The sequence below is a fragment of the Gracilinanus agilis genome, chromosome 1 (assembly GCF_016433145.1).
Source record: "Gracilinanus agilis isolate LMUSP501 chromosome 1, AgileGrace, whole genome shotgun sequence".
In the NCBI taxonomy this organism is placed as follows: domain Eukaryota; kingdom Metazoa; phylum Chordata; class Mammalia; order Didelphimorphia; family Didelphidae; genus Gracilinanus; species Gracilinanus agilis.
The window spans coordinates 751,647,010-751,662,911 of NC_058130.1; the positions used below are offsets into that span (position 1 = coordinate 751,647,010).

General features: G+C 37.1%; 1 protein-coding gene and 1 pseudogene across 1 annotated transcript in view; both read right to left on the reverse strand.

The window, feature by feature from the left end:
* Nucleotides 1–18: 18 nt before the first annotated feature.
* The window catches only part of ATP6V0A2 (ATPase H+ transporting V0 subunit a2), a 37,303-nt gene continuing 21,419 nt past the window's right edge, over nt 19–15,902 (reverse strand). The window contains exons 9-20 of the mRNA XM_044673121.1: nt 13,850–14,062; nt 12,836–12,986; nt 12,476–12,610; nt 11,452–11,635; nt 10,873–10,963; nt 9,651–9,769; nt 8,688–8,901; nt 6,279–6,398; nt 4,467–4,583; nt 3,276–3,393; nt 2,836–3,007; nt 19–1,595 (exon numbers count right to left, since the gene is read on the reverse strand). Of these exons, the coding sequence (XP_044529056.1) occupies nt 1,493–1,595; nt 2,836–3,007; nt 3,276–3,393; nt 4,467–4,583; nt 6,279–6,398; nt 8,688–8,901; nt 9,651–9,769; nt 10,873–10,963; nt 11,452–11,635; nt 12,476–12,610; nt 12,836–12,986; nt 13,850–14,062 (1,737 nt within the window). The 3' untranslated portion in view covers nt 19–1,492. The remainder of the gene's footprint in view (nt 1,596–2,835; nt 3,008–3,275; nt 3,394–4,466; nt 4,584–6,278; nt 6,399–8,687; nt 8,902–9,650; nt 9,770–10,872; nt 10,964–11,451; nt 11,636–12,475; nt 12,611–12,835; nt 12,987–13,849; nt 14,063–15,902) is intronic.
* On the reverse strand, nt 3,893–4,051 carry LOC123232608 (annotated as a pseudogene).

The window sequence follows — 15,902 nt, forward strand, 5'->3', positions numbered from 1 at the left end:
CACACACACACACACACACACACACACACTTTCTCTCTCTGTCTGTCTCTCACTCACTCACTCACTCTCAGATGGACTGGTCTGCAAGTGACAAGCTATATTGTCTAGGACTAGGTGTTTGGAATCTGGACTCCACTTAACATGGCCTTCAAAAACCCAAGGCCACCTACATGCCACAAGGAGGCACTGCAGTAGGACTTTAGGGATTTAGTACAAAAATCAAAATTTCCTAAATTTTAAGAGAGTGTATACATTCCAGATGACTAATTTCAAAAGTCATGATCTAGAACATTCAAACAGTGTGAAAATGAAATTCAAACAAAAATCCATACAAAATCTGTACAGTTTTCAATGGAAAAGGGAGAAATGTTCATTCAGAGCTAAAATAATGAAGGGATGAATATGCTGAATTTACATTAAGGATCACAAATCAAGAGACTACTAAAGGTTAATTCAAAATGAATCTAAAAAGAATTTGAAAATCAACTTAAAATACTAAATCTAGGTGGGAAGTAAATTTTTATTCAGAATTAATCTGAAAGGAAAAAATATCATTATGATGCTTCCATGGCACAGATGTTATCTCTATTAGTGGTAAAATATTTTAATACACATTTTGTTATAAAAATATACAAAAGACTACTTTGTACCTTTCCTTCACTCAATATAAACAACTTTGGTTGAATAACATCAGACAAAAACTGGTCATTGCAGTTCAATATGCACAATAGCTTCTAATTCCATACTTGGCATTAAGGCTCAGCCCTTATGGCATAACTTTCACAGCGTGCAGTCATCATCAAGAATTTATGCAAAAAGAAAAAGATAAAATCCTTTACCAGTTTTTAAGCAATGGAACAAGCTATTTGCTGGATGCGATTTTATCCCATTTTTCCCCAATTAAAACACTGAAGAACATGTAGGGAAAGGCTTTGTTTGTCAGTAATATCACAGCTATTGTGAGATCAAACATTTTGTCACATTTAAAATTGCAAAAACCAAACACTAATAGCGCTAACCATTTTGCAATTGCTATTTAAAGTTTTGAGGTTTTTTTAAAAGTCTTAATTTCAGCTGTTCCAAAATTGTATAAACTGGTTAACTTTAGTAAAAGTGTGGCTTTATATTTTTCAGATGAACAGAAATAAAGACTATTAAGACAACTTCAGTCATAAGAAGTGAACCTCCCTCCACCAACCAAAAAGTTACAACTATTTTTTAGAATATGAATTAACATAAACTATAACAATTAACTTATACACTTTATCATCATGAAAACAGTCAACAGAAATATGAATCTCTAAGACAGAGAAGCTTTACAAAACATCATCCAACATGAGGCAGCTGTCTAAATGACAGAATTATTTGGCTGTATCATATAAGGCAATGGGGAGAGAGGGAAACATGTTTCTATCATCAATTCTACATCAGTGAAATTTAATAACATGATAATTCACCATAACGCTGAGAGCACATGGTTACAGCAGCTGAATTATGCCATGTCATCTTTATTACACTGTGACGAGAGCAGTTTAAATGAGAAAGGAGCAAATTTGGTGCCTGAACCAATGTAGAACTTGTTCTGAAATTCCACCCTGCAAAGATAAAAGAAATGAGACATTAATCCAAGAAGACAAGCTCTAATCAGGTGACAGGAGAAGGAGGCAATCATCTGTACATAGCAAAGTTACAACTTCAAAAACACAGAATATCAGAAAGTAAAGGAAAACAACCCATAAAGCATCAAAGTTCAGACTGATGCAAGAACTAGTGTTTTACCCCTGGTGGTATGAGTCAGTCAGGCCCTCATCTGCACAGGGCAGGGGGTACTCAAAAAAGCTACTCTCCTCTGTTAGACCAGCTCTATGCTGCAGCGAGGGAAAAGAAGGCTTTACAGCCAGGTGCTTTGGGGAGAAGAGTATCTGGGAAATAATAATGTTTTTTTAAAAGACTATAAAATGTTTTTTAAAACTTAGTAGTTCCTATGTGAAAAGATTTCATTCTACATATGTTCATTAAAAATATACACACATGTATATATATAACAGTGATTCCCAAAGTGGGTGCTGTAGCAATCCAGGAGGGCAGTGATGGCCACAGGTGCATTTATCTTTCCTATTAATTGCTATTAAAATCTTTAAAAAATTAATTTCCAGGGGGATAAGTAATATTTTTTCTGGAAAGGAGGTGGTAGGCCAAAAAAGTTTGGGAACCACTGATATATAATATAAAAAAATAAGATTACTACGGGTCTGCCTAATAAGTAACAGAAACTATTAGTATTTTAGTGAAGAAGCATATTTGCATTTACATATTTATAGTACCTACCAGATGGCTGAGTGCTCATGAGATATAAAATTTAAATACTCCCTATATGTGCACAGCATTGTCTCATTAATCCTCTTAAGCACTCTCACATGCCTTTAAGGCAAATCCAATTAGGAACCACAATCCACAATCCACAATCCATCCCGTGACAGTTTCATTTCTGATTCTATCCCTACCACCTAACCTATGTGCTTAGAAGCCCCTAAAAATGCTGATAGAATGGAGGACTAAATGATCAAGCAGAGATGAAAGTATTAAGCAACTTTTACATTTATACTCCATAATTTTTCAGAAGAGAAAAACTAGTTTTCCTCTTAGTTTAATTTCAAGTTGTAAACTTTGAGTTTAACCATAAAAACCATTAATTCGATTTAGGTTTGAATAATAGGATATGAAGAGGGGGAAAGACACTAAATGGTGACTAACATAACTATTATTTTCTTTGGTCATATATGTCCAAAAATACTAATGACAAAGAAAACAACCAAACCTAAAGAGAAAACTTACCAATGCAGCCGTACAGCATGAAGAAATGCAGAAAGGCCTTCCATGACCAAGAGAATGAAGATTGTTAAAACAGCAAAGAATGCTACCAAAGGAATCAGTAGCAAGACTCCATATGCTTTGTCAACACGGAGGCCCACACGCATTATCATTGCCCACAGAACCTCAGATAACTCTAAAAACAAGAAGTGATTTTTCACAATTAGCTTGGGTTTTGTTCATTCGGCTAGCTTGCAGACTTGGGTTTGTTGTAAGGAATTAATCAGCCACAGAGATAAATGTACCAATAGAAGATGCCAAGTAATAAAAAAAATGCATTCAGCTTTGATTTTTTATTTTGATTGGGACAAATCATCTTTGATGAGCAGTTTTCTCAAGATTCAATAAAAGCAAACACAACAGTGGAAATGGGAATAAAAGGTTAAGAGCTATCAAGGACTTACGTGCATGAGCTAAACTGAGTGCCCAAAGCCTCAGATATGATGCAGTGTTGGAAATGCAGCCAAGACAATATTCAATCGCATGGATTGCTTGAGCCATAAAGATCTCTCCAAAATTAAACTAGAAGAAATGTTATATAAATACATAAAGTTTATTCATCAAAGCCTACATCAACTCATTTCACACACCAAGAATTCATGCCAGAGACTCTTAACATGTGGTCCCTGAACTTTTTTCTTAAAATCAAAAATTACTATTTCAACGTAATTGGTTTCCTCTGTCATACTATGTATTTTTTTCCCCAAAGAGTTCACAGGTTTCTCCAAACCGTCAAAAGTGTATATAACACAAAAAGTTTAAAACTTCTAGATTTATTTTCAAAATTAAACAGAAAATATTTTACTTTTTTTCAATAAATAGTAAAAGAAAGAAAATCTTAATTATGCAATGAATTAGCAAATTTAAAATTAATAAATTTCAGGATAATTATTAAATGAGTTATTTGATACCTTTTTTCACCACATTTCTGAGAAAATCAGAGGTCAGTACATCTTCTGAAAGTAGCAGTTCATTAATTGATCAAGGAGCCCACTTAATATTAAAATTTTTAATAACATACATTACAAAAAATACTTAAATAATTCAAGAACACATACAATCCCTCTAAACCCTAACAGACGATCTACATTAGTTGCTATAGTTGGAAAAAATTTTCAATTAGCAATAATTGCACCTCAGCTAAAACTCATTGGCTACAATACTGCCACTGCGAAAAGCTAGCTGCTATATTGGAAAAAAATCCATCAGCTATTGGCCAAGCCTTTCATAATGAGCCTCCACCCTCAACCGGGCTAGTCCTTAGATGACAAACAGAAGAGCCTATCGCCAAGGTCATAATTCAAACTACAGGTAAAAAGGACCCACTAGGATATGCATTTGAAAGAACATAGGATCCATACCACAAAAAAAGCATGGCTAGTACTTGGCTAGAGGTTCATTATAATAGTATTAGCTGAAAAGAAAGGTTTTAAGATCATAAGAATTCCATAATTCTTAGAAAATTGATTTGATTACCATACATTGCTGAAAGAATACATTTTCTACTACGGAGACCTAAATAATCACTTTTATCTTCATCATTGTGAAGGGTACATAAGTAGAAAAGCAAATTATCCACATTAGCTAAAGATTACCTCTTCTTCATCCTTACGTCCTTCAACTTCCAAATGGCTAATTCCTTCTTCCACATTTTGAGATCCCAGCAAAGAAACATCTTCTTCACTGTCTTTACGAATCAGTGTGTAACCACTCTAACAAAAGAAAAAAAAAAGTCAATTTTTTAGTGTCAATAAGAAAAAAGGTCACGATCCTTATGATGCCCTGAAGGAGCAATTCAGCACTTGGCCAGTTAAAAAGAAACATTAAAAACTATAAAAAGAAAAAGGAGAGCCAAGAATAAAGAAAAATATCATAGAATCTCAGAATCGGGACCCCCACCCCCCTGGTCTCTCCGGGTCTCCCCTTGGGGCCCCAGAGGGCTCTGATCCAACCTCTTCTATACCAAAAAAGTAGTCATCTAGTCTCTTCTGTTCTATTACCACCCAAGGCAGCCAGTCCCATTTCTGGACAGCTGTAATCACTGGGAAGTTTTGTCAGAAGTATCTATGTAGTGCATACCAGGCCTAAAGTCAGGAAGACCCAAGTTCAAATCTAACCTCAGGCAATTTAATATTGGTGTGACCCTGAGCAAGTCACTTAACCTCTGCTGCCTCAGTTCCATCACAACTGTGGAATAGAGAAAATAAGAGCACCAAGCTCATAGAATTGTTGTGAGATCAAGGTAGGTCTTTCCCAGCAGAGGAAGGAGAAGGGTGAGATGGGGGCAACAATGCCTTTCTAATCTCCCAAATTATCTGGATTTCATTAGACCTTGAAAGAACAGAAAGACTTCAAAGGAAAAACAAAGAGGCAAGGGAGAAGAAGAACCAGTGCATTTTTGAGGCTCATTCCAATCGGGTGGAGCTGAACTCTGAAGGACTACAGTGCTGCACAGTCTGAGGAGAACTAATACCCACAAAATCATAAAACCAGGCAGACTGGGTGTTGTTACAAAACGTATGTTTCATAATCTCAACAGATTAGCATCTTTAAGGAATTTAGCCACAAAAAAGAAAAGGGCTATGAGAGAACAGACAGGGAGGGATTTTTGAGGATGAGACATAGTTGTAGGCAAAAGGGAAAGAGACAGGGAGAGATGAAATAACTTGGAGTTGTCACAGTGTTGAGTGGGATAGTGAATCAATTAGAGGCAACACTGACAAGCCTGAAAACTACTACTCCCTTTTGGTGATGCCAACTAATAGACTTGAGGACAAATTATACAGCTAGAAATAACCTAGAAAGTATGTGTAGGGATTATGAAGTCTTTAGCCAGAAATTGAATACCATAGAGACACAAGAAGCATTTCTTCACTGCTACACAGTGACTCCAGCCTAGTTACTTTACAAATTTGGGCAAATCCCCTTACCCCTCTGGGCCCGTCTCCTAATTTGGACCAGTTGATTGATAAAGTCACTGGCACAACTCCAAAACTATGACACTTATCACCTCCTTATTGCAAAAACCAATGTAGTTTTGTTTTTGTTTTTTTCACTCCTCACACCTCATCTTTCCCAACTTCTCTGAAATTCTTGGCACTGCTGCCCAGCCCACCCCTTCCAAGATGTTGTCTCCTCTGGCTCTTGCCCTCTAAACAATGCCTTAAATGTGATGTTCCCCACGACTCTATCATTCGTCTCATTATCTTGTTTCACTCTCTCCCTTGAACACCATGATTACTCTAATCTTTGACTACCACCTTTACTCACATGGCTTCCAAATCTATCTCAAGGCTACAGTCTAAGCTCTGGACCATCACCGGACATTCCACCAGAACCCTAGGCAATAAAACTGATTTGAAGCCAGCAAGCACCATATACAGTGATAAAATCTAATGGCCACATACCCTGTGTATTCCAAATAATCGACCTCCATTGTGTAGCCAAAGCAGGTAAAGAGGTTTCCCCAAGAACAGTACAGGAACAGAAACTGCTGCCACAACTAATAAAAACTTCTGGACATGACTCTGTCAAGGCAAGAGGTAAAGCAAAGAAAAAAAATCAAAATAAGACCTGAATGAACTAAAAAAAATTAATATTTTGCAAAATTCTAAAGGAAATAACCATTTTCTGCCTCTAGTGTGTTCACTTATAATAAGTAGTAACTTATAGTTTGCTCACTTATTCAACCAGGGACATTCAAGAACATCACTGCATTACAAAATATATTCAAATGAGCTAGGTTTTTTCTTTTCCAAAATTCATAATTATCAGATAAATAGACACATCAGCAAATGAACTCTCTCTTCTCTGTTATGAAGATTTGGACTAAAGACTTGATGTGCATCTCAAGCTTCTTCCTTTATACAATGGAATCAACCCAAGCCAAGGAAAATGTAACAAAATCAAATAGCATGTTGCAATGAACTTGAGAAAAAGAAAATTCTCATAAAAACTATACCTTGAAATGGTAAATGCTAGCAGGTGGTAGGATAAAGAGGAAGAGCTACATTATTGTTGAATCTTTAAAAAAAATAATTTCTTAAGAATGTATAGAAACAACTTAGTGGGAAGATCTATGTGGCACAGGAAATCCTTATATATCACTGACTTTAAATTTATTATTTTTTTAAACCCTTACCTTCCGTTTTAGAATCAATATTTGGTACTGGTTCCAAGGCAGAAAAGTGGTAAGGGCCAGGCAATGGGGGTCAACTGACTTGCCCAAGGTCACACAGCTAGGAAGTGTCTGAGGTCAGTTTTGAACCCAGGACCTCCCGTCTCTAGGCCTGACTCTCAATCCACTGAGCCATCCAGCTGCACCCCCTGAATCATTGACTTTAAAAAAATATCATTGTTGCTTTTAGAAGATGTCAAATGTCAAATATTAATTGAATTTTACCCTAAAAATTAAGACAATGAAAAACTTTACAAAGCTAAAAAAAAGCCATAAGGACAAGGAGTTGGAATCTTATTGATGGTAATACAATATTACTCCACCACTTCAAGTGTCTATCTATGATTTCAGGGTAATATTCTCCTCTGATATGGAAGGCGATTTGTCTCTATGATTTATCACTTGTTTACATGAATGTATGATCTGGGTTTTGGTTTTTAAAGATTACTCTATTACAAAACTGAACAATATGGAAAATAGGTTTTGAGTGATAATACAATGGAATAACCCAATGGAATTGCTTGGGAGGAAAGAGGAGAGAGAGAGAGAGACAACATGAATCATGCAAGTAAATAAATAAATAAAAGTATTTAAAAGAAATATGTCTCTCTAGGTAACTGAGTGCTAAGTCTTTCAGCATTAGGGGGCTTAGAGACTGGTCTATGGATGATAAATACACAATTTATCTCCAGGCCCAGACTTGAAGCCTTTTCATCCTAAAAGGAACTAAGCTATCTGAGCCTTACACTCTGCTGACAAAGCCTTAGAGAACCCAGGGACATCCCAAGCCAGGTGAAGAAGTATTAGGGTACAACTTGGGTAAAAATAAAAAAAAATAAAAAAACCCACAACAAAAAATGTTGGTGCTTATTAACTTAAATGACCCTTTTCATTTTAACTCTTACCTTTTGTCTTAGTATCAATTTTAAGACAGAAGAGCAGCAAGGGTTAGGCAACTGGGGTTAAGTGATTTGCCCAGGATTATACAGCTAAGATGTGTCTGAGGCTAGATTCGAACCTAGGACCTCCTAATTTCAAGCCTGGCCCTCTTATCCACTGTGCTATCTATCTACCCCAGCAATGACCTCTTTTAAAAACTCAAAGAATCAAAACTATTGATTCTGTTCGGCAGTGTCTTATGGTTATTGACACTTTTGAAATTTTTCCATGCTTCTCACTGTCTGAGTTCCACAATTACACAGTATTATTTCTTAAATGGCACATTGCAGCATTTAACACAATCCCAAAGAGCCCTGTCTTCTTAGACCCTGCATGGCATTTTGTTCCTCTATCATATCCTTATCACATTCTATTCAGAACTAAATTCCTATATTTATGTAGACATCTTAGTTTACTGGCACATAGTGCCACTCTCCCAAGATAATGAACTATGAGGAAAAGGGCTATATCTTAATTATCTTTATCTTTGTCTCTCTCGGCACCTAAACTGGCACTTTGTACCAGAAACACAAGTTTTATCTTTTGCTTGAATCATGTCTGATTCATGTGAAACCTCAGCTGATCCCACTCTCAGCACATGAGTTTGTTAGCTCAGCTTGTGGTTGTACTGACAACACTGGCCCGACTGAGAAGAGCATTTCTTCTGATGCCCAAAAGGATTCAAAAAGTGGTGGCCCACCTGTCCTTGATAAAGTCCACTTGTTGATCCCCCAGCTGGGAATAAAAACATGTTGATAAATTCAATTAAAATGCTGGGGGCAAACTTGGAATTTGCTGCTGAATAAGCGAGCCACTTGTAGATGATCATAAATATCAGGTATCCGAAGATGCTGAGCATGAACAGCAGTTCTGGGAGGCACACCAAGTAAATATTGAACTTCTTCTTGAAATGCCTAAAGAAAAGGAAGCCACTCATTAGCAATATGAGCAAGATCAAACGAAAAAATAACTGAGAGAAAACCCAGTCTGTGTCTTTTAAATTCTTTAGAGCTACAGAGAAAAAAAAAAATCACAACCACTTTTTTCAGTTAATGTCATATGCCTCAGACAGTCATGCCAGTGTTTTAGGTATAACCACAAAATGAGCAAACTCCATGTGCTGAAAATGAAACCAGTGGAGGGTTTCCTACCAGATATGATTCAAAAAAGATAAAACCTCTCAATTTAATTTAGTAGATCCATTATACATAGAGCAGAGGTGTCAAAATCCCGGCCAGCAAGCTGCTAGAGGCTGCCAATCAGATCAAAATGTAACTGGGAAATGTTTAACGAAATAAATAAAATTTCAATACAAAACAGCAAATATCAAGTTGAAGTTTTCTAAGTCAAGAGGTCGCCACCTCCATTTCTATCTGAATTTGATACCAATGATAGAGAACTATTTCATCAAGTTGCCCTGGCTGTCAAAGTAATTTCTTGAAAACCAACAAAACAATTTTCTTGGGGGGGCAAAAAACTATAAAAGAGAATCAATTTAACTTTGAAGTCACTCGTAAGTGAATCACAGAATGCTTACGATACAGTACATCTGGTTTTTTTGTTCAACACACCCCTTCATAATGTACCATTGGGGGGCAGGGAGGAGGGGGTGGGAAGGAATCACACTTGACTTCCAAGTGCAACTTTCATATTTTGTACTTACAGGTGATTAAAGATTCCAAGAATAACTCCAAAAGTCATGTGGGTAACTCCAAAAATCACAGACATTTTCATTTTGAAAGAGTTTAAAAAACTGAGACGATTGGTTGCCAAGTTCCAAATCTGAAGCCAAAACAAAAACAAACACTTTATTTCTTTACTTTGTCCACAGCAAGGTGAAACCTAGTTACCCCCATCTTCCCTGCCCACACTCAAGAGAAATTCTGGCTTAAAAAAACCCAAAACTTTCTAGTTGAAAGTTTATAGTTTATAGCTTGACACCTATACTCTTTTCCTTGAAATGGATACAGATTATTCACTCTAGCTCCTAAGATGCTCTCATCAGGAGCATGCTAATGTCTTAGTAAGAAAAGGAAGGAAAAAGCATTGTTTTATTTCATATAGAATGTTCCAGAGGTAAGACTGAGCAGAACCTGAAATCATATAAATGGAGAGCTTAGAAATTGGAATTGGGTCCTTCTCTCTCCTTGCCCCAACCCAAGAAACCTATATGGCACCCACATCTCTAACCATTTTGATTTGTTTCACTCTTTTTAAAGTGTAAATTCCACAGGGACTAAAAATCTTAAATCCGAGCATAATTTCTATTAGGAAAGTCACGCCATTTAAAGTCATGCCATTCTCTATAAGGAAAAAACCAAACCTGGAGGCATTTTATACCTATTCATTAAAAGAAATTTTGAAAGTGATCCTACCTCCAATGACTATCTAAATAATCATCATCATGATCTCTAATGTCCCTTCCAGCTCTAAAACTCTTTGATTTCTTTTGAGATCAGGGGACAGAAGGTAATTCACATCTACAGAAGAATAGATGGTAAAAACAACATCTATTTTACGGCTGCCAATCTAAAAGTGTTATTTTCTGACCATTAAGTCAAAAAAGCCTGACCTCCTGCAGCTAATTTTCTCTTCTAGACCATCCCCTAGGCTCAGAAATTTAATATTCTCCAGTATTAGTATTCCATCATATTTGAAATGAAAAGTTTAATGATTCACAACTTAATTCATAAATCCACTTGAGTCAGTGGGTACAACAGGTATCAAAGCTCAGTAAAATGAGGCAGTTTTTCCCCCCTAAAATGAGAGTTTTCCCTAGCTTGTAAGCAATTCTGAAAGTCAGATAGAAAAATGTTCTAACTCCACAAGTTGGTGACCATTCCATGAGATAAAATCAGGCAAAAAATAGGAAAAAAGGCACTAACCGGATCTATGCCAAAAGGATAAGCACCTTGGAACACACCAATAGTATTTGGATCCAACTGAAGAAAAGCATTGTCCTTTATATCATGGTCACTGTAGCAAAACAAACACAGTAATAAAGCTTAATAATGAAAGCTCAGGGCCTCATCACCTTCCTTTCCAGTTAAGAAGACAACTGTTACAATAAGGCCTCAGAAGAAGATAATGGAAATAAATCTAGGCAAAAGAATCTGTCTGGATTGGATCAATAAAGACAAAAGGGATCAGGATGAAGAAGAATGGGAAGAAGGAAATGGGTCTCTTGGTGTGCTTGGGGATGATATTTAACATCATATAGGTCCCAGTAAAGAGGATCAAAGTTGAGCTGGGCCTGGTGCTCTCCCTTCTATGAATTATATATCAGATGATGACTAAAATTCTGCCAAAAGTTTCTATTATGAAGTGTACACATTATGCTGCAGCCCTGGGGAAGAGAGGAGACTAGAACAAGCAAGGCTGTTTTGAAGGAGGTAACTGAAATAGGTAGAGTGCATACTCCTCAAAATTTAACAACCATCTGATAATAAAACTGAGACGCTTACTTCCAGAAAGCTGAAGAATTAGTGGCATATGGAGTAGATCTAAACATGGCTGACACATTCCATCCAGAGCCAAACATGTTAACTGATTTGGAAAAACAATCATTATAGATAAGGCCTGTGTATACTGAGAACAAGCCCATTAGCAAAATGACATAGCGACCATCAAAGAACATCTTCATGATCTGTAAATAGCAAAAAGAGAAAATTAAGTGTAAAGTGTATAAAGGCAAAATTATTAGTGGTAGCACTATAATTCTTAGGAATCCTGCTTTGATCAGTTTTTGAGTATGAAGAGTATTCAGGCAGAATGGTCCCAGATCAAGTGACCAGTCTGCTCTAAGTCTTCTCTATTCCATGTTCTGCAGAAGACTTCAGAATGGAGATCATGTTAGCTCCACTCTGAAATCTTAGGACAACTCCAGGTGTAGACAAAAGAAGATTTGCTTGAAGAGGAAAACTTGGGCTCTCAAAGGCTATGCTCCTAAAGCATGTTCTGCTGGGTTCTACCAAACTAGAAGGGACTCGAGTATGAGCCTGGCAACAGAATACTGTCCAAGAACAAAATTGAAGTGCAGAGCTCATCACCAAAAGATTCCACCAAGTGATGAATCACGGGACCATCTCATGAAATAATCTGCTGAGATGTCTACATAGAGGAAGCACTCACACTGCTGAAAACACAGAAACTCTGAAACATTCTAACCAGAAACATTACCAGATTTTAGCAGAAATACAAGAGATCTATGATGTAGTATCTAGAGAACAGCAGAGTCCCCAGCAGGATTCAGCTTGTGACCCAGATAGCTAATGTGGAAATTTGTTTAAATGCTATACATATTTGTAATGGGTTTCAGAGTTTGCCTTCTCAGTGGGTAGGTGAGAAGAAGAGAAAGGGAGAGAGTTTGGAACTAAAAATAAAATAAAATTTAATTAAAAAAAACATTCATCCCCTTATATCTGTAATAAGCAGAATGCAATAACTCCTAAGTATGTACTAATGTTCCTTTTTGACTTTTTACCTCATCTTGTGAATGCTTCAGTCTGGGATTGTTTTCATTCAACACCAACAGAAGGGCAAATAAGAACATGAGAAAGCCATGCCCAAAGTCTCCGAACATCACAGCAAATAAAAAGGGAAATGTGATGATGGTGTAGAGAGCTACAAAAGAAAGGAAATACATTTGTTTGACAACACCTGCTACTAAGAGTCAAATGAACTAAAATTCCCTCTGATATTGTATGACTTCGACATTCTTCAAAACACTTAAGAGAATTATTAAAGGTTCAAAGTCAAAAAGATCACCCAAAAATAATGGCCTCCTTAATTTTACAAAGCATGCTATACTCTCATATTGGACAATAGCGACTATACGAGTCAAATGACCTGGATTGACTTCTCTGTAGCTCCCAACTCCATAAGCATCCACAATGTTCTGGAATCCCTGGGTGAATTTGTTGGTACGGATTAGAGTTGGAGGAGTTTCAGCTGTTGGGATGGTGTTCATAAAAGAAGGAATTGCCGCTCCACTTCCTCTCTTTTCATATAAAGAGAAGAGACAATTAAAAAAAAGGAAGCATGTGAATATATCATTTTTCTAGGCTCACAAACATATAACATAAATACAATTCCTTTTCCTGATTAAAATCAATAGCTAAAACCACAACAGGATACCATTACAAGAAAAAGTCTTGTAACACAATTTGAAGGCCAGCTAACTGGCTTAGTGGACAGAACACCAGGTCTGGATTCGAGAGGACCTGGGTTCAAATTTAACCTCACTTGCTAGCTATGTCTCCATGCCTCTCCACTTAATGTATCTAGAAGGAAAGGACTTGGAAGTCCTTGGGGAATTTGACATCTACAGCTAGAAAGTACCTCAGATATCATCTAGTTCATCTCCTTCATTTGTAGGCAAGGAAACAGAGGCTTTGAGAGGATTCATAGAAGGGCAGGCACAGATCCTGTAACTATAAATCCCAAGTTCCTTCTACAGCACAATATCTTCATCTGACACTTCCTAGCAATGTGTCCAGTCACTATACTTCACCCCTCTAAGCCTCAATATTCTCACCTAAAAAATGGGAATGATATTTTTAATATCTATTCCATAGAAGCTCTCAAGAGATAAAATTTATAAAATGCTTTTCAAACTCTAAAACACTACTTATGGGTTAATTTCTATTTTCCTCACTAATTAATGTTGAGACAATCCTTGAGCATTGCTGCCCTTCCATTCTAGGCTCCTGATATCTGAATAACTATTTGTGGAGCATCAGGCTGTTCCTGCCTGAGGTGCTCTCATTTTGCCTTAGAAGATTTTAGCTCTCTTCTCATTGTTCTTTTCTACCTCGAAGACGACACAGCAGTTCTCTATATTTTAGCTGGGAAGCAACTTACTGATCCTTCCACCAGAGCCTGACGTAAGCTGTGCAGATCTGCTTCAGGACACCAGACTTCGGCAATGAGACACTTGTTAGTGACGTCAAAGCTACACATGTTCAACGTGTGATAAATTGCCTTCATCTTCTGCACTTGGACAACTCGAGTACAGACAGATTCAGCAGCTTTACTTAACACTTGCCTTAAATAGTCCTCAGTTTTGTGTAGCACCTTGAGAGAAAGATTTTTTTTTTAACAAAGCCATAAATAAAATTTGACCAAGTAAACTGGCACTTCCCTATCTCCCACCACAAGCCATTAAAAAAAGTAATGTGAATGATTTCTCTATTAGTGATGAAAAACTGCAATCAAATTTACCAAAGATCAAAATTGAAAAAAATATTTCCATACTATATAGCAAGGTCTGAAAATTACCCATATGCCATAATTACCCATGACTTCACAAATGTTCCCCCCACATTTCCACCAGAGGCTTTTAAATCTTCACTTTAATATTAGCTTACCACAAAATAAACAGCAATGTACCAAGGAAAGTAGAATTGTCTAGCATTAGAAATATGCTTTAGTGGGGGCAGCTATGTGGTTCAGTGGATTGAGAGCCAGGTCTAGAGACAGGCAGTCCTAGGGTCAAATCTGGCCTCAAATACTTCCCAACTATGTGAGCCCAAGCAAGTCATAATCTCCATTACCCAGCTTTTACCACTCTTCTGCGTTGGAATCAATATGTAATATATTGATTGTAAGATGGAAGGTAAGGGATTAAAATAAAAAAAAAATAGTTTTCATTTTTGTTTTTTTTTTAAAAACCCTTTCCCAGGGTCACACAGCTAGGAAGTGTCTGAGGCCAGACTTGAACCTAGGACCTCCGGCCTCTAGGCCTGGCTCTCAATCCACTGAGCTACTGAGCTACCCAGCTGCTCCCTAAGAAAGAAATGTTTTAAACATTATACTATTACTTTAAAAGATAACATTAAAAACATTACTTGTTCAGATTGGTCAATATGACAGCAAAGTTTACAGCATCAACAATGGCCCAAAGTACCAAGCTGTTTGAAAAGCAAATCAGAACTCTGAGATTTCACCTGAAACTCCATAAAGAAGACAAAGGAGAGTCAATGCTGGGAGGGCTGTGGAAAGACAGGCACACTAATGTAATTCATAGCTGACAGAGCTATGGACTGATTCAGTCATTCCAGAAATCATCTGTGAAAGGGATGTCATTGTCCACTGTCCTTCTAAGTCAGAGATTCCATTGAGTGGAATATGCCTCAAAGAACTCAAAAATAAAAATAATGACCTTATATGCTCCAGAATATTTCAAGTATCACTTTTTGTAATGGCAAAGAATTAGAAACAACACACAGGCTTATCAGCTGGGGAAGTTAGACAAACTGTTGCACAAAAATATAATGAAATACTATGTCATAAAAATTATTAATGACAACTATTGAGAAGCATGGAACAACTTATGTAAACTAATGCAAAGTAAAATAAACAGGACACACAATGATGACTACAACAAAATACATGGAAAGACGAGCAAAACTGAATGCTGTGGAGAAAGGGATATAAAATACTTCCCACAGCTGCAATGCCATGCTGTGAAGTCCTCAAGGACAGGGGCTGTCTTTTGACCTTTCTTATATCTCACAGGGCTTAGCATAGGGCCTGACATAAAATGGGTGTTTAGTAAATGCTCACTGACTTGTTGCCTTGACTATGGGTATGGAAAACTAACATCAGAATTTCCTGATCAGATTTCCTGATTTCCTTATATTTGCTAGTTTTGCCAAACATGTTTTAATTCCTCTTTAAAAAAAAAATGGGGGGTGGAGGGGAGGAGCAGCTGGGTAGCTCAGTGGATTGAGAGTCAGGCCTAGAGACGGGGGGAGGTCCTAGGTTAAAATCTGGCCTCAGACACTTCCCAGCTGTGTGACCCTGGGCAAGTCACTGATCCCCATTGCCCACCCTTACCACTCTTCCACCTGGGAGCCAATACACAGAAGTTAAGGGTTTAAAAATGTTAAAAAAAAAAAAAAATTAGAGGAAG